Here is a 27,674-nt window from a genome sequence, read left to right as displayed (position 1 = left end):
CCCAGTTATTTGAGAGGCTGAGACAGGAGGATCACTTGAGCCCAGGAGTCCAAGGCTATCTTGGGCAACAAAAACAAAACCAACAGATGACAAAAGAATGAATTGTTACAGTTTCTAAGGAATATTGTTCGGAGACCAAACAAACAATTCCTGGGTTTGGACAGGAATACTTACTTGACTGATTCTTCCGTCATCTCTTAGACTTTTTAATGTCTCCTTGTGTCTTTCATTTTGCCAGTTTGGGGTCTTTTTCTTTGAAGTAACATTTGTTTTTATACCCTTGATAACTGCCTGTCCGTCAGATTCCATGCCTTTGTGTGAATGGTCAGGGGGGCTAGGGAAGAAGACTTGTGCTGGGATAGAAGTGCTTGAGGAATATGTGTGTGAGTGTGTGTGTGTGTGTGTGTGTAATTCTGAGTGTGTGAAGGGGTTGATGTACATGTGTGTGACTTTGTGGGGGCTGTTTGTATGTATTAGTGAGAAGGAGAGACGGAGGAGGTGAGTGTGTGACTGTGTGTATGTGTGTGTGTTAGCTATGGCATATATATGTTTCTGAGACTGCAAGGGAAGCATGGTGTGTATGTGTGTGTGGTGTGTGTACACTGTGTATGTATGACTGCACATGTGACGGTTGGGAGAAGTGTGTATGTGTGATTGAGACTGGGAGGGAGTGTGGTATGTGTGACTGTGTGTGTGTGTGTATACATATAACTGGGTGGTGTGTGTATTCACACCTTAGACTGTGTGGGGTTGTTTGTGTGTGTGATGTATGTGTGTAACTGTGCCTGTGTCCTGTGCTGCCAGCCCTGACCTTCCCACAAATCCTTCCTCACAAAGCAGTGACTGCGTCACAACAGGGATGTCAGAGGACTGTGGCTTCCCCTGCTGAGCTAGAGCTCTCTTCAGGGGATACCTTGTTGCTGGATTGCATATCCTAGCTGACACTGTCAAGTCTGAGGTTTCTTTACAAATCATCAAGGGTTTTTTAAGGCTATATTGTTCATCAACGTGACAATATCTCCCCAGGAGCAATAGCTTTCCTGCCTTGTGAAGGATCTTGAGGGAGCCAGAATTCTGATTCATGTTTCTCGTGTGCAGTTGCAACCCACTGCTGAGTCCCCTCCCTCCCCTCTCCTTCTCCCCCATTCTTTTCCCCCCTCACACATTTGCAAACCCTCTATGGAAGCTGAATCATGCTGCTTCCTTTTTTGGTCATAGTTGAGCCTTCTTCTTCTTTCATCACTGGGAGCCTGGAGATATGTGAAACCAATCAGTTCCTTGCCTTGCACTGTCTGTGATGTGCCTGTTCTGAATGTCAGCTTCGGAGAAGAAAAGCAGTGCCCTGTTCATCCTGAGCTCCACTCGATAATGTTTTCAACTGATTGACTTTAAAGTGTGGATGCTGAAGATAGAATAATTCTGAATACCTTATTTGGGGGAAAAAATTAGCATCTTCAAGGGAGCAAAGAAAGACTCCAGCACAAGGAGTCACTCGAATATTTCTGAGAATTAGGGAAATTCTTATTATTTTTCTGTTCTTTCTTTCTTCTTTTTCTTCTTCTCCTTTTTTTTTTTTGTATTGGCAGGAATCAAAAGCAGTGTGCCAGGCAAGTGCTGTACCACAGAGCTATGCCTCACCCCACTCCCTTGGCTGAGAAATTCTTTAAATCTGGCCTTTGATGTAATTGGCAGGGAAGGGTGAATTCTGGGAACCTCTGAGGCAGCTTTTGACCAAACAGCTGCAGCAAGAGCTGTGGAATGAGGCTGAGGAATGTTGCCTCACCACCTCTGTGTATCTCCTTCCTGGCACCTGTCAACCTGGAAAGTGTCTCTACCTGAGGTCATTACTTGAGGTTTAACACAGCATCTTAAATAAAGCAATTATGGAGCCAAGTGGCCAGTGACCAGTGAAAGTGCCCATCTTGTTGGTTAATCCAGCAGAGTCACATTTCATCCACTGATACAGCCAACATGGACTCAACCCTACCCCTGGGGTCCCTGCTGGGTGTGCTGCGGTTGTCTCAGTAAAGGCCACTTCTCTCAGGCAGTTTTTGGCCTGTCCCCCCCACTGAGGATGCTGACTTTTCTTTGGAATCTTGCCAGAGGGCCTCAGATTTGATCAAGGAAACAGAAGGGTAGTGGTAAAAAAATTTTAAAAGGTTGTCAGGAGACATAAATTGGATGGACTTGGGTCTCTTGTCCTTTGCTGGGTCAAGTGTTGTAGCCTGGGAGGGGTGCAGGAGGACTGGCGGTGAAAGATGCTGTTTAGTCAAACCTGAGTCACTTTCCCACCCCGGCATCAGAAGCAGGATCCAGGATGGCCAAACCACAGGCTGTTGGAGTTCCAAGGAAAACATGGATTGTGGATGGCAAATGGAGGAAAGGATTAGGGAGATGAGAATCAGAAATACCTCTTATAGCCATAATTTGGCTGTTAAGGTTTTAGAGCTGGTGATGCTGTGGACTTATGAGTTTTAATGAGGCAATTCAGAATGTTGTGGATGAAAGTAGTAAATGCTATTCAGGCCATACATACCACACTAAGGAGGAAGTATTGAAATTGCTGTTGATAAAAAAGCTTTTTGTAGGGTTGAGGCTGTAGCTCAGCGGTAGAATGCTTGCCTGGCACTTTGGAGGCACTGAGTTCAAACCTCACACCACATAAAAATTAATAAATAAAATAACAATATTGTATCCATCTACAACTAAAAAAAATTTTTTTTAAAAAAGCTTTTTGTCTCTGGTTAGATGTTGGAAATCCATTTCCTGTATAGAGACTAAGTGTCTACAATGTGGCTAAAGAACACTGATAGGAGGCTTTGAAATGTGCATGGCTGGAGGAGGACTCATTGCAACACCATGGCCTGAACTCCCAAGCCTCCCATTTCACAGCAGTGGGCACAAGAATGTGCATTTCTTTTCTTTTCTTTTTCTAACATTTATTTATTTATTCTAATTTGTTGTATGTGACAGCAAAATGCATTTCACTTCATAGTACACATATAGAGCACAATTTTTCATGTCTCTGGTTGTACACAGAGAAGAGTCACACCATCTGTGTCGTGTCTTCATACATGTACTTAGGGTAACGATGTCCTTCTCATTCCACGGTCTTTCCTACCCCCATACCCCCTCCCTTCTCCTCCCTCCTTTGCCCTATCTAAAGTTCCTCCATTCCTCCCAAGCACCCCCAACTTTTATGTTCTAGCCCAATTTTGTGTCTTTGAGGATTCTTGTTTGTACTCTGAGTTATCCCTGGAAAATCCCTTTTTCTATGGCACTTTGGTGTGATGGGTGAATGTCTCCTTGGAACAAGGGTTTCATTCCCACCTTGGTTACCAGACAGTCACTTAGATGATACCCATCGTAGCCTCCTGCCACTGGCTCCCACAGGGCACCTGAGGAAGAGCACACCACACCCTGGGGTGGTGAGGGTCGTTGCTGTCCACTCCTCTCCCTTTTCCATCCTCTGCAAGTCATCATGGTTTGCTTCTTTTTTGCAATGCAGGTGATTGAGCCAGGGCCTTGTGCGCAATAGGCAAGCCCCCTTCCACTGCGCTACATACATCCCCAGTCCTCAAAGCTTCCTCCAAAATTAACTTCTAACAGGTCTGGGTTCGCTGTATGAGGGCCCCTTTAGCTATAACTTCTCTGTAACTGAAGGTTTTTCAGTTAGTATCACTTTCAAATTTGAAGATTAATCTCCAATCAGCCTAAAACATTGTTCCTGGAATAGAATTGGACTGCATATGGGGAAGAGGAGGAGAGATTGATGCAAATATGTGCAAACACATACTTTTGTATTTAATTTCAGATCTCAGGATCTTCTGAAACCCTTCATTATCCCGGATCAACAATCCCTGCTCTGGAAGTTCAAAATGTAGCCAATACAACTTAACCTGATTATGCAGCTATAGTTGTTGTTTTATTTTTTAGCCTCATAGTATGTAAGGCCCTGGGTTTAATCTTTCTCTCTCTCTCTCTCTCTCTCTCTCTCTCTCTCTCTCTCTCACACACACACACACACACACACACACACACACAAAGCTGTAATAAAGCTTTCCTCATGAGATTGTGGGGTACGGGCTAGAGTATAGTTTCTGATACACAGTAAGCAGTTGTGATCGTTCACTTCTCTTTTGGGGTTTGAATGTTTGAATGATCTTACTGGTTTTCACAAATCCCTAAGATAATAACAATACTAACCTTTGTTTTTCTTCCGCCTGTTGTTTGCCTTTTAATTCAAGACACATGCTTAAAAGCTTTACTATTTTTATTTAGCCAAGTCTGCAATCTTGGTTTTGTGTGTGGTTTTATTAATTACTTCTGAGTTGGACCGTCATCTTTCCTACAGAGCTTTGACAGATTCTGTTGCTTCTAGATTGTTTTCTTCCCATGGTTTGATTTTTATTATTTAGCCATCTAATCCATCTGGGATTTATCATGGTGTATATTCCGAGGTAAGGGTTCACATTGATCTTGTTTCCCATTGCCAACCAGTTATTCTCCAACTACTTACAAAATAATCTTACTTTCCTGTCGATTGTACATTAAATACTTATATCTTGGAGGATCCTTTTTTGAGATTCCCATCTGTTTTTTAAATATATTTTTAGTAGTAAAGGACACAATACAATACTTTTAATTAATTAATTTATTTTTATGTGGTGCTGAGAATTGAACCCAATGCTTCACACATGTGAGACAAGCACTCTACCACTGAGCCACAACCCAGCCCCCCCATTCTGTTTTTACTGAACAAGGATCTACCTATTTTTCTATTCCTTTCTTAATTCTTAGTGGTTGCATGTGTGGGTTTGATTTTTTTTTTTTTTTTTTTTTTTTGTACCAGGGATTGAACTCAGTGGCACTTGACCACTGAGCCACATCCCCAGCCCTATTTTGTATTTTATTTATAGATAGGGTCTCACCAAGTTGCTTAGTGCCGCACTCTTGCTGAGACTGGCTTTGAACTCACAATCCTCCTGTCTCAGCCTCCTGAGCTGCTGGGATTACAGGCATTCACCACTGTGCCCAGCAGTTGTGTGTGTTTTTAAAGAGTTTAAATTATGTTTGCCATTTTATTTTTTCCAGATAAACTTTTGAAAAATATTGACGATTTCTGAGAAAAACCTCCTGGGACTTTTAACTGAAATCAAATTAACCCTACAAGTTAATAGGGTAATATTGCCATATTTACAATATTTTTTTCTGTCAACTTGGAACATTATTATGTCTTTCTATTAATTCTGCTAGACTTTTAGTTTATATTTATTAGTGAGGAAAATCAGTGACACATTAATACTTTGACTTGATTTTTTTTCAGAATTGAAATATGGTACTTGAATATTTACTCTAAAGAGAGAAAATCTGAACTTTACAGGAGGCTGCATGTCATTGTAGAATTTACTTCTTACTTTCTCATTTTTAAAAATCTCTTAGAAATGCAGGAAGATTATTGTTCAAAAACACATGAATTACTGTAATCAAATCCCTCCAGATCCCCAGAGTAAAAACCAAGGTGGCACAGCTGTTAGAATTATTTTCAAAAGCTTTTCGTGGTTTTATTATTTCTTCTGGGTGAACCCTTCTTTCCACACCCAAGAGGGTCTATCTCTGCTGCCCTTTTTCATCCACCCTCCTAATCTGCTACCTTTTAACTTCTTAGTGATGTCTCAAAACTCCAAAAATGGGGACATTTGGTCTCCTGAAGGCACACAAATGCATTTACAAGGACAGTGAGTAGTTTTTTTGTTTTTGTTTTTAAATCTTGAGACAGGCTCACTGAGCTGCATAGAGCCTTGATAAATTGCTCAGGCTGGCCTTGAATTTGCAATCCTCCTGCCTCAGCCTCCTGAGCTGCTGCGATTACTGGCCAGCATATCCAATTTGAATAGAATATTTGATATCAGGATGAGCTCAGAAAATCTGGAGCATGTAACCAATGTTCTCCTGATTTTTAAGGATTCATTGTTTGGGGGATTCATTTAATTTTGGGGATGGGATGGAGGAGAAGTAATAAAATGGCTCAGAAAAAAAGGATATTAGGGCTGGGTTTGTAGCTCAGTGGTACAGTGCCTGCCTACCATGTGTGAGGCACTGGGTTCCTCAGCACCACATATAAATAAACAAACAAATAAATAAAAATAAAGGTCTATCAACACCTATAATCCCAGTGATTTAGGAGGCTGAGGCTGGAAGATTGCAAGTTTGAGCCAGCCTTAGCAATTTAGGAAGAACCAGTCTCAAAATAAAAAGGGCTGGGGATATGGCTCAGTGGTAGAGTGCCCCTGGCTTCAGTCCCCAGGAACTGACCCCCCCACCCATAGAGAAATATTTTTCTATTACAATTTCCCAAGTTACTTTAGCCTTTTAAACTCAAGCCTTATATTCCACTCTGCACTCCCAAGCAGGTCAGTGAAGTAAAGCAGACATTTCACATTTGGAGTAATGTTCCTTATTAGACATGTTCCTTATTAAATTCATAACAACTTAAAGGTTTCACATGGTTTTCTTGTCTGAGATCTAGGTATAAAGCCCTGGGATTTAGCGGGCCCACATTCTTAATACCTAATATGTTCAAGAGGAATATAAGTTCAACAGAAGGAAACAAAAGGTGCTGAGTCAGTAAGAATAATCTTAAGGTATTCCTGTTTAACAGGCTCTGTAAATAAAATGGTGGTGTTTTGCAGGAAAGGTCAAATACTACTGGAATAGAAGATATTTCTAAATTTAAGTTTATTGCTTTAAGTAGATCTTTGTTTTGGGTTTGCTTGTTTTCAACTTTGGATTGGTGGTGGTTGGTGGGAAGAATTAGGGATAATGTTGGGCTTATTTTCCTCACTTGGAATAAACCGACTGACCTAACTCTGTTTATGTCTTTTGCATTCAATTACTGCTTCTTTCATACCCTTCCATCCCAGAGAACTAAAGTGAACTTTTTAAAGAAGTCACTAAACATATCTCAAGGTATGTGATGGAGATGAGCAAGAACCTCATAGATCTGGCTCTTCGACAATAAAAGTTTAGTGTTTACATCGTAAAATATGTGAACTGCCCCTGTTCCCCAGTTTTTCTGAAAGCTAATACCGTATCTCTACTATGTGGCCACGATTGATTTAAGGGGAATTCAAACTTTACTTTTGGAATACAGGATAAAACAGATCAGGGGGTAGATATGATTGGAGTTCACCAGTGCAAAGCCTGAACAAGGGTCTTCAAGCAGGCCCCAGGTGGTAAGATCAGCCCAGACTTTACTGGATGCAATCTGCATTCTTGTTGATCTTTCTAGACCTCTGAAAGAGTATGAACTGTGGACACAAGTGTGATTTTTTTTTCTTTTGAAAAATTAGAAAGGAGCTTCTCTTTATGATTGATGTATACACACACACACACACACACACACATATATATATATATATATATATATATATACATACACACACATACACACACACACACACACACATACATACACACACACACACACACACACACACAAATATTTTGCAATGCTGGGGACCAAACATAGGGTCTTCCTCATGTTAGGAAGTAATCTACCACTGAGCTATACCCCCAGCCCTCTTTCTTATATAATTTTAAGTATAAATACATAGTACAACTCCCCAATTTCGGTGTTTGGGTAGTACAGGGTAGATTGTAATTCCATAGGTAATTATAGCCTATGAGAAGAGGATAACTAGAACATCTGACCTTGCAAGGTTAAGACTGTAACCATAACATATCTGAATGTTGGGAGATGTTGTTGGCGATGCTGTCTGTACAGACATCAGCATGCTCTTGTCTAGTCAGACTGTGGTAGGGCAGAAAAGCAGGTAGAGTGGCCTCAGGCCTCCTGTCAACAATAGCAATTCTTCACAACAGAGCAAGATATTGCTAGTTGTGACGTGGCAGCCCACACCAGGGAAAAGAAAACCAACTAAGAACAGCTGATGGAATCTTAAGCTACGGAGTGGCTGAGAGGGCCTCTGCTTTCTTTTGATTTACTGGGCAAAGAATATGAAAGCTAAGATACTAGGGTTATGTCAGAATTAACTCTGCTATTAAATATAGGGATAATGCACTATAAGAGAGAGAGAGAGAGAGAGAGAGAGAGAGAGACAGACAGACAGACAGACAGACAGACACACACTAGGGTTGTAGATTCCATTCTGGCACTGATCTGCTGTGTGACTTCAGGCAGGTTAACTTGCCTTTTCTGCTTCCCTTCCCTTATCACCAAAGGAGAATGATAAAATCTGCCCTGTATACCTGAGAGAATGATTAAAAGAATCAGATGAAACTGTTAAAAGGTACTATTTCTTACATCTTTGAAACCTTCTATATTTGAAGTATTCAAGGGGAAAAAGTGCTAAAGATTGAGGGTGTTAAGCTTGTTGAGTGAGGAGAGAATGCTCAGTGGTCAGGTTGTTGGAATACCCATTCAGGAAATAATTCTCCACTGTGTCTTAGAAAATTCACCCAGCAGAGAGTGGAAGATGCTCTGTTGCATTGAAGCCCCTAAACATTTTTGTTAGTTGCTATTTCAATTTCGTATGTACTTTTCCTAAGTGCTTCAGAGCATCCCAGCAATTGTGCTTTACATCATCAATCTGGCATTTAATCTTGGTTGAATTAGTTGTTTATTTTGCTCATCGAATTCTTAAGTAGTTAGATAATTCAGATAGTTGCATGGGTTTTTCTACACTCCTGACCTTTCAGTTTTCTTAATGGCTGCTTTATCTCTGTGATTCTCTGCTGCCATCTTGATGCTTTCCTCTTTACTTGCTTCCTCTATGCCCTCAACAGCATCTCATACACAAATGTCTTCTCTTTTCACTGGAGGTCAGAAACATTTTTTTTTTTTAAATAGAGATGGGTTTTGTTCCTTCTATTAATAGTGTTCATCTTACGCTTGGATTGCTCACAGCTCTGCTATTATTGAACAAGTGGAGTGAAAGAGAACACTAGTTCTAATTCTGCTTCTCATTGTGAAAGAAGCTGTCTCTCTTAGCTAGGCAGTTTGGAGCAGAGAAAATACTAGCTCACAGATCTCCTAGTCTTGACTCCTTTGATCCCAGCCCTCAAGTTGTTGCCAGAATTATCTGTGATCTAAGCAGAAATGTTACTTTATTGTCTCAAAGGACTCCCCTTTGCTTGTCTAGGCTCCATGGGCCGAGAGGTACACACATAGATTTGGCTTGCCCTGCAGCTCCACAATGTTTAAAACATTTTAAATTAGGAAGAGCATTCATAATATTGGAAGATTTCTTATAAAATGCAGTATTTCAGTTTTGCATGGAAGATTGTTAGATGGTGGTACTGGGCTGCAAGAACTGGGTAGGGTTGTTCCTATTTTGATTGATTGTTGGTACTGGGGATTGAACACAGGGACACTGAGCTACATCCTTACTCCTTTTTGAGATAGGGTCTTGTTAACTTGCTGAGGCTGGTCTTAAACTTGGTATCCTCCTGCCTCAGCCTCCCCAGTTGCTGGGATTACAGGCCCAGCTGGGTAGGGCTATTCTTGAGCGACCACTAACACCTGGGCCTTTTCATTCTCTTCCAGAAGCTAAGTAGGCACTGGTGTTTGCTCCCCCTACTCCAGAAGCAAGTTCTAACTCCTTAACAGGTCTAAGGGATCATTCAGAGGTAAGCCCTGCCCTGCCTTTGCCCCTTGCTTTCCTGCCCCTTCCCCACAGACATTCTCCCAGTAGCTAAATAATGGCCTGCCTTGTCAAAGACAATTTTGTCATGGCACTTGTTCAATAGGGAAGACTTCATTTGAAAAAGGACTACTGCCTCAGCATTTTTCAGTAGCGGAGAAAGAGAGAGATGGGACTTAACCCCAAATATAAGGACAAGTGAGGGTTTATGTCTAGGGATCTGTGGGTGGGGAAGAAGGAAAACTACTTCCTACTAAGAGGAAGCCTCATGAGTAAAGGAGGATTCTGGCTAAACCAACCTGACAGGATTCTTGCTGAAGGCAGGCCAGGGTAAGAGAATGAGGGTGGGGATTCTCATGAAAGTGACCTAGCAGGATTCTTGACAAAACTAGACCCTACACAGACAAAAACTGAAGCTCAAAGTTAAGGAATGGAGTGTTTAGTGGAGTCTCACTAGAGTTAGGTCAAGGAGAGTCCTTGTCAGCAGTTTGGATTTGCTTACTCATAGGGTTTATTTAATTTCTACCCAAAAGACCAATTTTGCAAACCCTCTGGAGCACTGATTAGCTACAAGGTGTGTACCCGGCCTGCCCACCATTTGTAAAATTTTCAAGTAAATTATTTTTTATTCTTTTGTTTATTTATTTTTGGTGCTTGGAATTGAATACCAAGCACATACCAAGCTACATCCTTGTCTCCAGGGAGTTACATTGTTATGCTCGAATTCGGGACCCCCAAAAGACCACCAGAGACCAAGATCAATGTAAACAGCAAAGAGGTGTTTATTGCGAGCTAGCTCGGTCCTCTGCGCGCACACACCAACTGGTGACGCTGAGAGGCCCTGATCCCAGGGTTTGCAGCAGTTTTATACATTCTTTGGAGAAGGCAGGGACTTCACATACATCATAGCATCTCTTAGCAAATCATCACACACCGCGGGAAAATCAAATAACAACTCTAAAACATGATTAGCACATTCACTGGTGGGAACAAGTTGGGTAGGGGTGATTGGTCAGTACAAAAGGGGTATTCATTTGAACTGATTGGTTTAAGCCAAGAGGGGTGTACGTGCTGAACTGCATGGTTTCCCATCATGATATCAACCACCATGAACTACTGGGAGGGTCATCTGGCATCCCAGGTATTTCCCTGTCTCATGCTGATTGGTGGCTGCTAGGGGGTTGCTATGGATCCTACCTAGCCTGACTGAGTCAGGGATACCTGGCACAGCAGATCTCTCCTGTTATTTGTAGATAAACAACTTAGCAGGGTGGGAATGTGCCTAGGAGTGCTCTGTGGGTTTTTCCAAGGACAAAGGTGATGTCCCTTCCATGGACAGACTTTGCTCTGAGGTAGAGGCTGGTTTTTCAACATCTTAGATTTTCATGGTGTATTCATCAAGAGCTTCTGGGAAGGGTGAGAAGAGAAGAGGAGGAGAGATGTGCTTAAGGTCATTTCCAAAACAAATCCGGTTCATTTGGTTACTTGCTTATGTATCTGCTGACATCCTGCTCAGCAAAGCTGAGTTACAGCAGTAAAATTAGATTTATCTTGGTTAGGATAGCTGTTGTCAAACATTGCCCATTCTTTTCCAGAATTACAGGAAAACTGATAAATCAGCCTTATTATCATACTTCTGGAAAATAAAATCCATTCAGTAACTATGGAGTAAGTTACTTTCTTGATGTTCACACTAAGTCCAAGAACTTGCAGAGGGCTGATTTTTCAGAAACCTGCGCATTCGATTTTGTAGTTTCAAAAGTTGCAGCATAGGTTGGGTTTTATCTTACTGGAGCTGTCATTGAACCTGGGTTCTGTTCTTCATTGGGCAAAATTTGATTTCCCTAGGAGGAGCCAGGTTTTAAGAAGTGATGTCATCTTAGCTAAATACATAAGGACTAATTGTCAACTAGAATATTAATTTATTGAACACCTATTGAGTGAATAGCTTTGGCTTAATATCTGAGAAACAAAAAATGCATCATAAATATGTCCATGATCTTTAGAATCTTGTCCAGAAGTGGAATAGACATGTAAATAAGTATGTTGCATGTATCATGCTAAATGTAGCATGACCTTACAGTCTGAGGCAGTCTTGGTTTATGCCTGGAGTTCTGGCATCACTATTAAGAAGGCTCCCTTTCACTTTCAAAGCTATCTAAAAGCTGGGTGTGCTGGTGCATTGCAGTAATCGCAGCTACTCAGGAGCCTGAGGCAGGAAAATCCAAATTCAAGGCCAGATTAGTCAATTTAGGGAAATCCTGTCTCAAAATAATGGCTGAGGAGATGTAGTTCCAATGGTAGAGCTCTTGACTAGCATGCATGAGGTTCAACCCCCCAGTTCTACAAAACAAAAACAAGTTTCTGTGGCTAAGGGCCACAGTAATGGTTTATATGAATGTTCAGAGGATAGAAGGCAGGAAGAAACCAGCCTGCTTTCTTAGAGTATACCCTTGAGCTAGGTGATGAAAGAAATTTGAACAGTCAAGGCCTGGGAGCTTGGGGGTGGGGATGGGAGAAGAGGTGCAGCCTAGAAATGTGCAAATCTCTGTGGCAGAGGGAAATTGTTCCGGAAATGGCAAGATAGGAATTGTTTCCAAAATTGACCCTGTAACAACAATCCCTCAAGGACATTTAGTAAACAGTTCTCCAGATCCTGCTGGCAACTCAGATTTGTGTTTTTTAAGAAGCTCTCCCAGGTGATTCTTGGACATATTTGAAGGTTCAGAACCAGTGGTCTGCTGACTGTGGCTAGGAAAATGGACAGGAACTGGGGGAACAGGAACAGCAAGATTAGAGGAGGATCACAGATCAGCCAGACCAGGGCTGAGCAGTGAGAAAAGCCCTCACAGGGAAGAAGCCATTGGAAACAGGCAATCTATGAAAAATGGGAGGCAAGAACTGTGTAAACCACAACAGGGCACAGAGGGGAACAGATTCTAGAACTACTCGGGAAGGAGAATGAACATAAACCTAAAGTTTGCCACATACTGATTTACATAGGTTAATATTTCCAGGCAATAAAAACAAATCCAGGAACCTAAGCGACATATAATCTGAAGGTTTACTTTTGAGCATAAAACCAGAGATACAAGCAGTTCGATATATTTCATGTGGACCTTAAAAAAATGTACTTCACTTCTTTGTAGTCCCTAGAACATTCATGGTAGTGGTGTTTATCTCTGAAGAAAAGACACTGTAAGGAATGCTAAAGCATCCGGATTCCTCAGCCCACCTTTTTTCAAGATACTCCCCTCCCCTCCCCCAGACTTCCACTGTTAGGACTACCTGCCAAGCCTTATCTTGTAGTTTTGCTTGTTTTGTTACTGAATGTGTGACAGTCATGATTCGTCAGCAATATATGTGCCAAACCCTTTCAGGGGAGATGGCCAGTCTTTTTGCAAGTTTCACTGTGACCTTGTCCCCAAATTTTGGAGCTGCTTTCTCTGTGGGAAATTGTAGGCACTTCACAGATTCACTGCAATTCTGGGAAATGACACTAGTATAAGAAACAACCTTATCCAGGCAAGGACATCATTTGAAGCAGCTGATTCATTTGGAAGTGTGTGCACTGATGATTTTGAAGAGCAATCCCGAAATGAAATCCCTCCATGGAAAGTGAAGAAAATCTGCTATTTCCCTTTGCCTTCAAACATAAAGATGTTTTATTTCGAAGGCTGCTGTCACCATGCCTGTTGGCTTAACTACTGACAAACGATGTCAGAAATCAAAAATTTGAAAGTTATGAAAAGCGAGCCTCAAAAAGGAGAATGGGAAAGCCATGGGGCTGTAACGTCACAGGGTAATTTTGCATCCTTTAGCCAAGACCTGGCCACTTCAGAGCGTTCACTAGTAAGGTTTGGGGAAGGGTAGGCATCTTAAATTCTTGTCCTTGGCCACTGTTGTGTCGTTGCTGAGGGATTTCCAAATCTTGGAAGTGACTGGGATGAAGATGATCAGGTTGAAATCTTCCACCCTGTCAGTATCAGGGAGGGAAAAACATCAGTCTACAGCGGTCTTGAAGTGGTTTTTTTTTTTTTTTTTTTAATATGGGGCTTAACTTCTGTGCGGTCCAATGTCATTCACGCCAAGAAGTTCCAGAAGCAAAATGAAAACATAAGGGAAGAAGGAAAAGTGCAGCGTACGCGAACTCAGAAAACGGATCTTCTGTGCTCCTGACGCAGACTAGTCGCCGGGGCTGCCGGGGTCCTAGCCCCTTGGCCTGAGGCGTGGCCGGGAAGCCCCCTGACCGCAGTCCAGGCGCAACCAGCGTGGCGCCGCGGCGGGGGAATCCGGTGCGCGCGCCGCAGACTTCAAAGGCCTGGCGCCGCCGCCGCCCCCGCCCGCGCGGCGCGAGTAGTACGGTCCGAGGGGGCGGCTCCTGGGGCGCGGCTCCCGCGGCAGCTGATGCGCGCCCCGCCGGCTAGGAGGCGGGAGCCCGAGACCCCGAGCCGCGGAACGCTGCGGGCCGGGCCCCTGAGGAGGCCCCAGGAGAGGCATCTTCCCGGCGAGAGGAGCCCAGCGCGGGGGCCACCCTGGCCGCAGAGAGTGGGAAGGAGGACGAGGAGGAGCGGCGCTGCCTGCCGGCTGAGAGGAAGCGCTCCACCCGGGCCCCCGACGGCGCTCGTTGAACCACATCCGCGCCTCCGCTGGCAACGCTTACAGGCGCCTGTCACCGGTTCCCTCCATTTTGAAAAGGAAAAAAGGCTCTCCCCATTCCCCTACCCCTAGGAACTGGAGCCCAAGGATCCGTGCTCATGGCCTTCAGCCCCTGGCAGATCCTGTCCCCCGTGCAGTGGGCGAAATGGACGTGGTCTGCGGTGCGCGGCGGGGCCGCCGGAGAGGACGAGGCCGGAGGGCCCGAGGGCGACCCCGAGGAGGAGGACTCGCAAGCCGAGACCAAATCCTTGAGTTTCAGGCAAGTACACAGGATCCCTGCCGAGCTGCAGATGTGCTGCCTGCCATCCATCCATCCATCCACCCATTCGCGGCTCATTCTGTGTGCGTGTGTGTGGCCGCCCACCGCGTAACCATATTCATGGCAATGCTACGTCCCTGCCCGTAACCAGGTCTCCGTTGTGCATTCGAAAGTTCGGGATGTTCTGTTTTCGCGTGTGTTTTCTTTCCCCGGTTTCGCTGTGAGCTTTCTGAACCCAACGCAGAATCTGCAGTCTCTCCGCATCCCCGTTTGCCTCGGTCACTTTCTCTAAGCTTCAATCCGCTCCCCCACCCCCACCCCCCGCCCTCTCTCCTACACAAACACATACAGGGCTAGTGTCATTGATCACTCTAGGTGGCATTTACAATCTTTCCTGTGGGGCAGAAGTCATTCCCTCCCACTCCTGGGGCCTAATTGTGTCCCCTGAATGCAGCCATGGTAAAGAAGGTCGCGTGATGACAGGCCCTTGGCAGCTGGTGAGAAATGGTGGTCTCTGCTGAGCTGTCACCGTGTGATTGCGGAAGGCAGGTGACAGCATTCTTAATCTTAAGTCGAGTGAGTTCTAGACAGGTAGAGGCCTACCAAGGAAAAATGCATGAGTAGAATCGGCATAATTTTGGGTTGGAGACGGTGTTTTTTAGGTCTCTAGGTTTCCTGTAAGAGGTATCTTGTGAGAAAAGGAGTCTGTTGGAAAGCACTTTTTTCCCCGGTGTGAGAGGGAAAGATGACTTCAGAAATGCTGAGGAAGAAAAGCTCCAGAGGATGGAGATTTCAGGGAGAAAGGATGCCAGACAGAGAAATCCAAGAGGGCACTGCTTAAAAACCCAGAGGCCAACCTATGGCTGAGGATCAATTGGTGGTAAAGTTAGGGGGGGAAAAAAAAAAAGGATGTACTTTAACCTTTGTGGATATGTAAATTTTAAAGGGTGTGGAAAATACCGTTGAAAGTGGTAATTCCTCGTTTTTCCCCCTTGGCAGCTCGGATTCTGAAGGTAATTTTGAGACCCCTGAAGCTGAAACTCCAATCAGATCACCCCTCAAGGAATCCTGTGATTCATCACTAGGGTTGTCTGGATCTGGGACCAAAACCCAAGGTAAAGAAAAACTTTTATTTTCTGCTGCTTTCATTTTAAAGTTTATAAAAGTATACATGAGGGGCTGGGTTGTGGCTCAGTGGTAGAGTGCTAGTACATGTGAGGCCCTGGGTTTGATCCTCAGCACCACATAAAAATAAATAAATAAAGGTATTGTGTCCAACTAAAAAATAAGTATTAAAAAAAAAGGATACATGAAAGAAGTGGCAGGGGCGGAATGTTAATTTAGGACCACTTAAAAGAGTTTGGATTTTCTCCTTGCTCAAAAAAGAGCTGTTTTAAAAATTCCTGATGTATTTGGAAGTCTCTTTATTTTTGTTTTGTAAACATTTTGATCATTTGGTGATCAGAGACTTTGTTTTTTCCCCTGTCTAGAGTTTGTGCATTTATGGTATGAGATTACTATTATCAAACATGTCTGCTGGGCCCTTCTTCACAGCCCCTAAAAAATAAAAAAATGTGTGTAGTAATACATTACTGGACTTATATTTGTATCTGGTTTCACAAATTCCTCAGGCTAAGTTACTTTCTACTAGGGTGGGGACCAAAATTATAGATAAGAGTTGATTTTTTTTTGATAGAGAGGAATCTTAAAATTAAAAAGCTACTTCAAAATTGTTTCTCTCTTCCTATTCTACCTAAGAAAACCTGGCACATAGATTTTTCTCTTAGTTCTTCAGAGTCCAACCTTGAGCCTGTCCTTCATCAACAAAAGCTTCTGCTGTCCTACTTAATAGAAACCTTATTTTTTTTGTCATACATACAGTTTTACATAAAATTTCACTTATCCTAATAACATTTACTTGTTCATTTAGTAAATAAAGTGTATTGTGATTCAGCAGTGAAATCTTGCTCTCATTGAGCTAACATTTTGGAGGGAAATGACTCCTTTAACAGATAAACAAAAAAATACATATTCAAGAAAAATCTCTGTATATGTCAGCTTGAGTTAAGTTCTGTGGAAAACAATAAAGCAGGAAAAAGAGGAATAGGGAATATGGAGTGGTGAGAGGGAATGCTGAAGAGCAGTTAGGGGAAGCATGACTGATATTGTGACTCGAACTGAGATCTAGAAGAGGAGGATTGAGGGAGCAAAACTTGTGAATTTCTGGGAAAAGAGCCCTGTCGGCAGAAGGAATGGCATCTATAAAGATCTCAGATAATACCAACCTGCAATAGGCTGTGTGAGGCTCTTGGGTGGGAAGGTTCTTGGCATGTTTGAGGACAGCAGAGACCTATACAGCTAAAATAGAGTGACTGGCAGGCAACAGTGGGAACTGAAGTAAGGGAGGTAAGAGGAGATGCAGAACATACTGTAATGATGATTTTGGTTTTCTGAGTGAGATGGAAAGCCACTGGAAGGTATATTAACTTCCTAGGACTGCTATGGCTTAACTCAACAGAAATTTATTTTATTACAGTTCTGGAGCACTGAAATCAAAACTAGAAGTCTGAAACCAAGGTGTTAGCAGAGCTATACTCCCTTGGAAGGTTCTAGGAAGATTTTTTTCCTTGCCAATTCTAGCTTCTGGTGGTTATTGACACTCCTTGGTATACTTTGGCTTGTGGTATACCTGACTTCACTCTGCCTTATTGCATGGGGAGGCTTTCTCCTCTGTGTCTGTGTCTGTACATGGCCTTCCTATAAGGACACCAGTTGTTGAATTTAGGGCCCACCATAACGCAGTATGACCTTGTCTTAATTATATCTCCAGAGTTGTTCTTTCTAAATAAGGGCACATTCACAGGTACCAGGAGTTAGAACTTTAACATTTCTTTTTGAGTGACACAATTCAGCCCACAATAGAGGGCTTTTAACAGAGTATTATGCTTTGACTTTCTTATTAAAAGGCTCCATGACTACTATATGGAGAAGGATGTAGGATGTAGGACAGATGTCCTTTGTATGTGCTTTCTCTATTCCAGTGTCTGACACTGTCACCTTAGAATGGTAGATACAACCAACTTCCAGTTACCTAATTTTTGAGCTGATTATGACTTCCTTGGTTCCACAATTAATATATCTTATTACTTGGTAACTTCTTTCATTGATTGCTTAGGGAAGTCAAGTCACTCTGGTTATAGAGTTTATAATGGAGTTGGAATTATTGGTAAAATGACATTAACTTTTTGTGATTTGTTTTTGCTTAAAATTAAGAGCTCCATGCTGTGTTTCTCCTACAGTACCTTCAACCTATCCTGGGCTACATTTTGCTGTTCGTCTAGGCAGGGACTTCTTGGGAACAGACAAGTTTATATATGGAAAACTTTTGTGTGGCACAAAGTTGTGTAGCACTTTCAGTGATGAGATGCCACTTATTCCTCATAGCTTCCCTTTTCTTCTCTCGAGAGATTTAAAAGCTTGAAAGAACTGTTTGTGGTCTTCTCATCAAATTTAAATAAAGCTCATAAAACACATGTTAAGTAGCTGAAAGCTTCATTGAATTGCCCTTAGCCTGGGCGGCCCTTCCTCATCATTCTATCAGCTGCTAGACTGATTCATACTGCCAGATTCTTTGCCAGTTGAATGAAAGCCTAGATGACCTAGGCCCCCAAAGACACAGAGACCCAATTGTTTGGTCTTTCCTGTTCCAGTGATTCTCACATTCTTTCATTCTGCCTGAAAGGAAAACTTTAAAACATTTTCTTTTTAGAGAGTTGTAGATTAGGAGAGTTCTGCGGGATAGTTCATAACGAAAAACTGTAATTGTAGTGGGTGGACGATGGTGGAGTATAGTCTAGGGAAAAACCCTAATATTAAGAAGTTTCTCAATTTAAGGTCATTAAGCAATAGGATGATGACTTTTCAGCTTGGTAGTGTCCTGTCCATTAGAACTTCTTGTACACAACATCTGGAGTAGTCCAGAGTCCTGTGGATTGTCTTGTCCCACATACACAGTAAGTGTGAAAATATAGGTCTGACCAGGGAAAAGTTGAGCGAGCAAAAATGCCTTAAAAAGTCATTCATGTTGAAGTTCAGTTTCTGGGACTGAGTAATTCCCTTTTTTTTTCAAAATTGTTGATTGTTTTGTGTATAGTAAAATTAGTCTTTCATAGTTCCAGGACATGGTTGGATAGCAGATATAGATTATATAAGACTATATATCTTATGATTGATTTATGAGTTGGTTATCAGGAGTAGGAATTAACATTTTTATTGATCCTGGCTTCCTGATATATAATGGCCCTCAAATGTGTGGCACATGTCCCATATACTATACCTGTGGTTTCTGTGCCAACTTCTATAATTCTTTAAATGAAGTGAACATATGAAATTTCTTTTTATTGGAACTATTTTAGGAATTTACAGTATCTAAATTCTATAAAATTCTTCCCTAAGACAGAATTCTTTGTCAGGAATTAAATAGTAGATAAGGTCTTGGATTTTTTTTAAATCACAAAGATAAGCTTAGTTCCAAACTAACTAGTAAAATAAAACTCTAGTCAAAGACATTTCTTGAAAATACAAGACTGGTGGCTATGAAGTCTAGGCCTACAGTTCTGGATTTTGCTGTCTGCCTTCTCCCATAAAGGATGTTTAAGCTGCTTTGTTGTATTGTCTTTCCCTTTGCAGAGGAAAATATTGTGGAGGAAAATCCTCTACAAAAGGACTTTCAAATGGTATAACTCCAAGTTCATCCCTTATTTTGTTGGGAGGTAATGCCCATGGAGAACTTAGGGACTGTAATTTTGTCCAGTTGTTTTAGCCAACAAAAACTGTAGTAGATGTACTCTGCCAGTTGAGTTCCCACATCCCCATGCTCACATATTTATAGATGTTACTTTTCTTCCAGAAAGAAAATCTTAATGCAGGGGTTTTCATATTACCCTTGGAACAACTAGTTAAACCTGTTAGTTTGATATGTTAACTAGATGCCTAAGTATTTCAAAGATATCCTGTGTCCTCTGGAATGGAAGGAAAGAGATAATGAGATCAATCCACTGACGTTTACTGCTGGAGACCTTGTAAGGAATGCAAAGTTGTTTGTGGACACAATTTTGGTAATCTAGGCCAGAATTAGCAAGCCATGGCTGAGGGGCCAAATCTGGCCTGCCATTTGTTTTTCTCTATGACCCTCCAGTGAAGAGTGAGTTTTATATTTTTTAAATGGCTGAAAAAAATATTTTGTAAGGTGTGAAAATTATATGACATTCAGATTTTGAGCCAGGCATGGTAGTGCACACCTGTAACACAATCCAGGATTCTGAGGCAGGAGGATACCAAGTTCAATTTACTGAGACCCTATCTGGAAACATAGACCTGGTAAAGCGCCTTATGTTAAATGTCCAGGACCACAAAAAAGTTAAGTTAATTAATTTTTTAAAATTCATATTTCAGGACCCATAAAGTTTTATCAGAATAGTCTGATAAATTTTGAATTACAATAGCAGGATTGAATACTTGGAATGGAGACCAAATGTCTGGCATACATTTGAAATATTTTTATTTCTGGTCTTTTACAGAAAAATTTACTCAACCTATATCCAAACTTAGGACAATTTCAATAAAAATGTAGTTTAAATAATCTGGAATGATGACTTCAAGAATAAAGGAAGAAAAGATGGCAAGGCTATCCCTGAGTAACAAATGACCCATGGGCACTGGGCATTAGTGTAGTCCTTTGTGGTTATGGAAGGTTTAAGGGAGAAATTGATTTGGACTGGTCATTTTGTCTTCTTTGCAAAATGGAAACGATGTAACTGGTCTGTCAATGTACTCTATTTTTTTAAATTTTTGTTTTTTAGTTGTAGATGGATACAGTATCTTTATTTATTTTTATGTGGTGCTGAGAATCAAACCCAGTGCCTCACACATGAGAGGCAAGTGCTCTACCACTGAGCTATAGCCCCAGCCCCAATGTACTCTGTTTTTAAATGACTAAATGATCCATAGATATGACCTGGATCTTGATAAAACTGTCACTTTTTTTAACTCCCAGTATTAGGAATTAAACCCAGGGTGTCACACATGCAAGGCAAGCACTGAGCTACATCCCCAGCCCTTTTCATTTCATTTTGAGACAGGGTTTTGCTAAGTTGCCCAGGCTGTCTTCAAACTTTCGATGCTCCTGCCTCAGCCTCCCCAGGAGCTTGGATTATAGGGGCCACTATTATGCTTAGCTGAGGGCTAGTTTTTTATTCTAAGGCTTTGAGTTTTGTGTAGAGACGAATACTATGCAAACATTTTTCATTAGGTGCATTTTGAAGTGCTCCATTCAAATCTACAAGTAAGATTTCTAGGGATTTAGTTTAGCATCCTTTATCTGTTCTCAACAAGAGATTGCTTTATTAGTATTTCCTACAAATAATGGGATTAATAAATTCCTTAATGTTACCTACTCCAGTAGTCCAACCCACGTGGCTCCTTTGACAGCATCCCAGGCTAATGTGTTATTTTTTTAGTGTGATTGGCTCTTTCACAGTTCACTTTGTCATACTATATGATTCTTTTTTTAAAAGTTGGGCACTGTGGAAATGCCACAGTGTAATCCCAGCTACTTAGGAGGCTGAGGCAGGAGGATCACAAATAATAGTTTAGCAAGACCCTCTCAGAATAAAAAGGGCTGGAGATGTAGCTCAGTTTTAGAGTACTCTGAGTTTAATTCCCAGTACTGGGGGGTGGGGGGGGGTGATAGTTAAGGCTTGAAAACTTTAACCATTTGATTTTTTTTCCATATAATGTTTTCAAGTTGGAGATTCCAATTAGGTAGTAAATTTGGTGAGAGCCTTGCTTTCTTTGTTGCTTTGTTTCTTTCAGTGTAAATGAGCTGTGTAGAAAGCATCTCTGCTTCTCTGTGGTACTCCACTCAAGAGAATGTCTTCTTGGGGGAAAAAATTAAGTTTTTCCAGCAAGGACTAAGAGAACCACAGAGGAACAACAATATTTGACTAAAAAGCTCCAGGGCAGGGGAGCAAAATCTACCTTCTGAAAGTAAAGATTTTAGAAACATCCAGAATCAAACCAGTGTTTCTTTTTTAAAGTGAATAATGAAATTATGAACTTCTTAAGAAATATAATAATGATTAAACTTATTTCAGTATTGCACTCGTCTGTTTTGGGATTACCTGAATTTCAAATATGAAGCAATACAACTTACTTTAGTAATTTCTGATGGCAGAGGCATTTTCTGCCTAGGTGTTTAGGGGGCCAGGAGGAGTCTGCAGTCCTAAAATTGTATTGCTGTCATTTAATGTCCCACCTAAAAATGAATGTGGCCTAAAGCCATTTAAAGAGTAGTCATAGTGTCTTCTTAAGTGGCCAGTAATACTGCCCAGAGGAAGTCCTGGGAGTATAATCATTTTGTTACAATCTCCTACACTCAGAATAGTGATGGGAGATCACAGCTTATCTACTTAAAGCAGCCATCTTAGTGGGGAGTTGATAAATGAAGGTTGCTGAATGCCTGGTGACTGTTACAAAGTTGGGCCTAGAAAGGCTTTGCTTCTTGGAGGTCAGGAACTCATCCTCACTTTTGCAGGTCCTCAAGCCTAGTTTTATGAGTTTACATAAACATAATTAGATCCCCAGGGGGGTTAGATTGATTATGGCAAATTCATAAGGGAATAATAATTATATGGAGTATTTTATTTTACTTATTTATTGTTTTGTGACAGGTTCTCACTGTATTGTCCAAGCCAACCTCAAACTCTCCATCCTCCTGCCTCGGCCTCCTGAGAAGCTGGGTAGATAGCTGTGTATCACCATGCCTGGCTTGGAGTATTTTTTAAATTCACAAATGCAAAATAGAACTTTCAAGGTACATTTTGCATGTACCTTGCAAACACTCTGCCTAGCAGTCCTAGTAGCCTCTTTCTTATGTCATTGCTGGAAATATAGCAAACGTCCCATTTTAAGATTACCATCTAGTAGACTACTAACTTTCTATTTCAGTTGTAAGTTGTTAGATGTATTGGAAGCAAATAATTTTTGCCTACAGCATCTTACTTAGTTACAGCAATGATACAATGAAATAGGGCACATGTGATTTCCACTTCACAGACTGGGCTATGAGGGCCACGGTCTTTACTCCCAGTAGTGGATCTGGGTCTTGAATTCTGCTTTTGTTGACCACACATCCAGGGCTCTTTGGAACATATAATACAGCTTTTCTCTCCAGAGAATTCTGTGAGTCTCTCTCTTCACTATCTGAAGAGAAGGCTTAGAGGAAATAAAGGTTCTTAAAATGTTGCAGGAATATAATGAGTGACAGGGAAATCATCCTCTTTAAATGATAGTTAAAAAAAATCAGGATATACATCTTCCACATGTGTTAATTTGGCATACATGATGTCTGATTTGTTTTAAGAAAATTTTGAACATCAAAAGTTTGGAATTTTGCAGCACAATTTATGTACAGATTAATAGTTAGAAACAAAAACATCACTGGGTAAGCAGTGAATTTTCATTGAAAACGTTTTGCTTCCTTAATGCTTAGCTTCAGCTATCAGAAGTAAAGAACAATGGACAAATTCATTAATATCTTTTGCTTTTCCTTTTCCCCTGACTTATATATGGAAGAGAAGAAGCAGGCATGTTGCAGCCTTCTGGGACTCTGCACCTGTTTGGGGGTAGAAAGAGGATGGTTGGTTTGGTTTTAGTGCTAGGGATCAAACCCAGGACGTCAAACATACTAGGCAAGTACTATACTACAGGGCTCCATTCCTAGTTCCACAAGGAATTTTTAAGGGTTCTGCATTGCTACTGCATAAGTAATTATTCCAAAACTTAGCTTAAAACAGCAAACATTTATCTACCATAGTTTTAATAGGTGAGGATTTGTCAGCAGCTTACCTGGGTGATCTAGTTCACGTTACCTGTGAGAATGCAGTCAAGATTTTTCCTGGAAATAGTCATTTGAAAACTACACTGGGGCTAGAGTATCTTCTAATCCAGGTCATTCATTTGCCTGGTCAGTTAGTGCTGGCTGTTGGTAGGAGGCTCAGTTGCTCATTATTTGATTCCTTCCACGTGGTTGCTCCATTGTCCATACTTTATGGCAACTGGTTCCCCCAAGATTCAGTGTTTCAAGAGTAAGCAAGTTAAAAGCTGCAGTCTTTTGTTGACTTAGCTTCAGTAAGTGGTTCATATGCTATTTTCTTGAGATAAGTTTCCATGGTATCCTTTTGATGACATACATCAGTCTTAAGGGTGTGAATACCACGAGGTAAGACTCATTGGGGACCATCTTGAAGGGTACAAGGCCCTTTTCTACTTTTTAAAACACTTATACCAAAGGATATAATTTCACAGACTGCAAATGTTTTCCCATTGCTTGCTTCTTTTGGGGCCTCTTCACTGCCTTCCTGAACTCTTCGTATTGCCTTGTTTTCTGGAGTGGAGGAACAGAGTGATAGGTGAGGTGATGTAGTCCTCAGCCAGTGTCAGCCTGCTGTAGAAATATCTGTGCACCCACTCTGTACTGGCTGCTATTGCTTTGTCTGGAAGCTCCTCTCTTGCTGAACATTTGTCCCTCTTTTTCTTTATCTAGCATCAGCTTCCCAGCTGTGTGGGTGGTTGCTACTTTGTGAGAGAGGCAGTTGGTATTTTGAATTCTCCAGTAATTATTTTTGAAGAGATTGCACATTATGGTTGTTTGGCAGCAACAGACTGAAGTTGCACAATTTCATATCTCTGCAAAGAAGTCCCATCTGTTAACACATGCACTTTCTCCCCTTGCTCTTCCTGCTGAAATACTTTAGAGATGAAGAAGTCCTATAGAAAGAGCTCTCAGATTTTGGTATGTGGTAGATGATTTCTAATCTGTATGAAATGTAACCTCAAACAAATCCAGATGGTTCCAGAACCAGTGGGCATCTCATGAGTGAGAAGACATTAATTGTGGGACTTGACTTCTAAGACTTAGGCTTGGAGGCAGACACTTTCTAACAGGCCCCACCCTCTGACTATATAATCCTGGCCTTCAGAGGATAGAGTTTTGAATATCTTTTTATTTTATTTAGTTGGCATTGGGAGTTGAACTCTGGGCCTTGTGCATGTTAAGCATGTGCTCTACCACTGAGCTATCAACTCCTCATTTTCTTTTCAAATTTAACCACATAAGGTGCTATTTTTGGAAAATTTAAGTGTTTTTTTTTTTTCATCCTTAGCACAACCTTTCTCATCTTGTCAAGTGTATTTCTAGACTATTCTTTACCTACAAGTTAAGTTTTAGGTCTTAGAATGAACCTCTCCCTGGAATTAGGAGCTTATCTCAGGAAAACTCAAGAAAAAGTTGCTAAACTTGCCCTCCCTCAGCACCTGGGCAAATTTTTTTTTTTTTTTTTTTTTTTTAAGAGGGTTGGAATGAAGAGGTTTGAATAGTTAGTTGTCTTGGTTCAATCAGAGTGTGTGTGTGTGTGGTGGGTGTTCTACTTTGGGTGGTGAGACAGCTTCAATTACAGCGTGGCTAAGAGGATGTCCTGCCTTGACTAACTGACTTGGTACTCTTCTCCCCGACTCCATGCTTCTGGGTGGCCTGGGGTCCCAGTGGTTAATAGGCCTTCTCATATAGTTATTCAGATTAGTCTGTGGACAATACATTTTGTCTACTTCTTCCATTTTAAGGCTGACAGCCTTGGCTAAGTGACTGAAAATATAGATACACAAAATACATTTCAACTTCAAGGGAATCAGAGGGACTGGGAACTCAAAGACATGAAACTGGGGGGAACTCAAATTTTGGACTCTTGCCTAAATGCTAATGGGTATCTTATTAACAGTCTTCTCAGATCAAACTACTTGAGCAGAAGTGGGTGGGGCCTGCTAGAATCAACTTGTTTCCTCTCCTGCAGCCCTTGATTCAGCATGGGAAAGGGTGGGCAGGAGGGCAAGACTAAGGCTGCATGGGACCTTCAAAGAGCCTACAAAAGCAAAAGGTCATCAAATGAAGAACAACAAATGTTAATCCTATACACAGCTGAGCAGCTTCATCACTCAGTACTTATATAGGTTTTTTTTCTGTATAAAAAAGATAATTAAGTGAGAAGGATATACCCCTTTATATATCAGTTGTTTGCTTCACAGTGGACCCTGATTGAGCATCAACTCTGGTATACTCAGTTTCTGTTTGGGGAATGCAAAAGGGGAGATAGGGAATAAGTCCCTAATGGATTTCAGAGTCTAGAAGAAGCTAGCTGGGTTCCTTTTCCCATTCCTCTTGACTTTCCAAGAAGTTTTAACAGTGAAAAACAGGGAATGTGTGAGGGAGGACTTGAAAGAAGTCAGTTGTCTTCCTACCCCCAAAATAAAACAAAAACTAAAGATTTTGGATCTTGACAATTGTTATATTTCTAGGGTGTTTCATATGCTTGGTTATATCTGTTGTAGAAGAGGGGTGATGTCATTTTTTTCTACCTCTTTCTGTAAATAGAACTTATCTAGCACACTGTAGACTTCCTCAAGAGAAATTTAAAATCCAAATGGATGTGATAGTGAGATCTGTTACCTCTTTCAAGTATGTGTCCCTAAAAGTGATACACAGAAGAGGACTACTTAAAGCATTTTCTGAAATGTTAAGTCTGTGGTGTAGAAGAATGCTATATTCGAAATCACAGGACGCTGCTCTGATCTTTTACTGTAGGGTCTGAGCCTCCATTTTGTTTTTGTTTTTACCAGTTTTATAGAGTTCACATGTCATACATCTCACTTGTTTGAAAGGTGTACAATTAAATGGTTTTAGTATCTACACAGAGTTGTGCAAGTATCACCCCAGTCTAATTTTTAGAATATTTTATCACTCCCAAAAGAAGCCCTGTACCCATTATACCTATAGGCAGTCATATACTATTTCTCTCCCATTCCACCCCTCACTTCTAGGATAATCTGTTTTGTGTCTCAAGAGATTTGTTTATTCTGGACATTTCATATAACTAGAGTCATACATTATGTGCAACTTGATCCATTCTACCAACTAAGCTATATTCCCAGCCCCTTACAGTACTTTTTTCGACTGTATTATAGCAAGCACCTCATTTCTCATTATTATTGCTGAATATTATTTATTTAATGATAGTTATTCTAGTAGATATGAAGTGGTATCTCATTGTGAGTTTGATTTGCATTTTCCTGATGGCTAATGATGTTGAACATATTTATTTGTTTTTGTGATACTCGGAATTGAACCCACGCCCTTGTGCATGCTAATAAGTAAGCACTCTACCACTGAGACACATTCTCAGCCCTGGATTTTCTTTTTTTTTTTGGCCCCAAACAATGGACATAGTGACAGTATTTTATTCATGCAGCATCCTGATTTTACCCAGCATGCTCCCATGGAATTGTCTTTCTATGTGTTTCCCCACAACCCATGGTCCCATGGTAGATACTGACCCCAGGCTTCTTCTGGATGTTCAGAACACCCTGGCACAACCCTTGTCTCAGGGACATGACCAGAGCATGGCCAGAAAGTCCCTTGGTGGAGATCCGAAGTACAAACTGAGAAAGAGATTCTCTTCAGTGATGTGCATGAGGACTTGAGCGGGGACCTTTCCTGCCTGATGGAAAGAGCTGTCCTGGAATGGTATGGACACGATGGTGCACCCTTCCCTTTGGTTAGCCCTGAATGGTCTTATGTATTCTCTAGAGAAATGCCTATTCAGATTCTCCACTTTTTAATTGGGTCATTTATCTTTTTAATATTCAGTTGTAAGAATACTTTGTTTTCTAGATACAAATCTCTTACCAGATATTTGATTGTAAATATTTCTCCCAGTCTTTAGGTTATCTTTTCACTTTCTTGATGGTAGTATTTGAAGTGCAAAAGTTTTTAATGTTGATGAAGCTCATTTTTTTGTTTTTGTTTTTTGTGGCTTAGGTGTCAAATTTAAGAAGATTTTGACTAATTCACAGTCACAAAGATTTACTCCTATTCTTTTTTTTTTTTCTTCTTACAGTTTTATAGTTTGAGCACATTTAGGTCTGTGATCCATTTTGAGTTGATTTTTGTATTTAGGTAAGAAAGTAGTTCAGCTTCGTTC

At 41.2% G+C, this 27,674-nt stretch overlaps 1 protein-coding gene across 19 annotated transcripts in view; it reads left to right on the top strand.

Moving 5' to 3' along the window:
* The window catches only part of Tacc1 (transforming acidic coiled-coil containing protein 1), a 114,710-nt gene that overhangs the window by 40,180 nt on the left and 46,856 nt on the right, over nucleotides 1-27,674 (top strand). For 6 of the 19 annotated variants that reach the window (XM_076853828.1, XM_076853829.1, XM_076853837.1 and 3 more), the window contains 3 exons: nucleotides 9,569-9,651; nucleotides 13,761-14,583; nucleotides 15,583-15,698. The exons of 1 other annotated variant lie outside the window; for it this stretch is intronic. In XM_076853828.1, coding sequence (XP_076709943.1) covers nucleotides 14,423-14,583; nucleotides 15,583-15,698 — 277 coding nt within the window. In that variant the 5' untranslated portion in view covers nucleotides 9,569-9,651; nucleotides 13,761-14,422. Of the gene's footprint in view, nucleotides 1-9,568; nucleotides 9,652-13,757; nucleotides 14,584-15,582; nucleotides 15,699-27,674 lie in introns of all 19 variants that reach the window. 12 more of the 19 variants (XM_076853833.1, XM_076853840.1, XM_076853838.1 and 9 more) reach the window with 6 other exon arrangements.

This window comes from Callospermophilus lateralis, chromosome 4 (genome assembly GCF_048772815.1).
Source record: "Callospermophilus lateralis isolate mCalLat2 chromosome 4, mCalLat2.hap1, whole genome shotgun sequence".
In the NCBI taxonomy this organism is placed as follows: Eukaryota; Metazoa; Chordata; class Mammalia; order Rodentia; family Sciuridae; genus Callospermophilus; species Callospermophilus lateralis.
The sequence above is the reverse complement of the archived record's forward strand: the minus strand, read 5'-3'. Positions and strand labels throughout refer to the sequence as shown.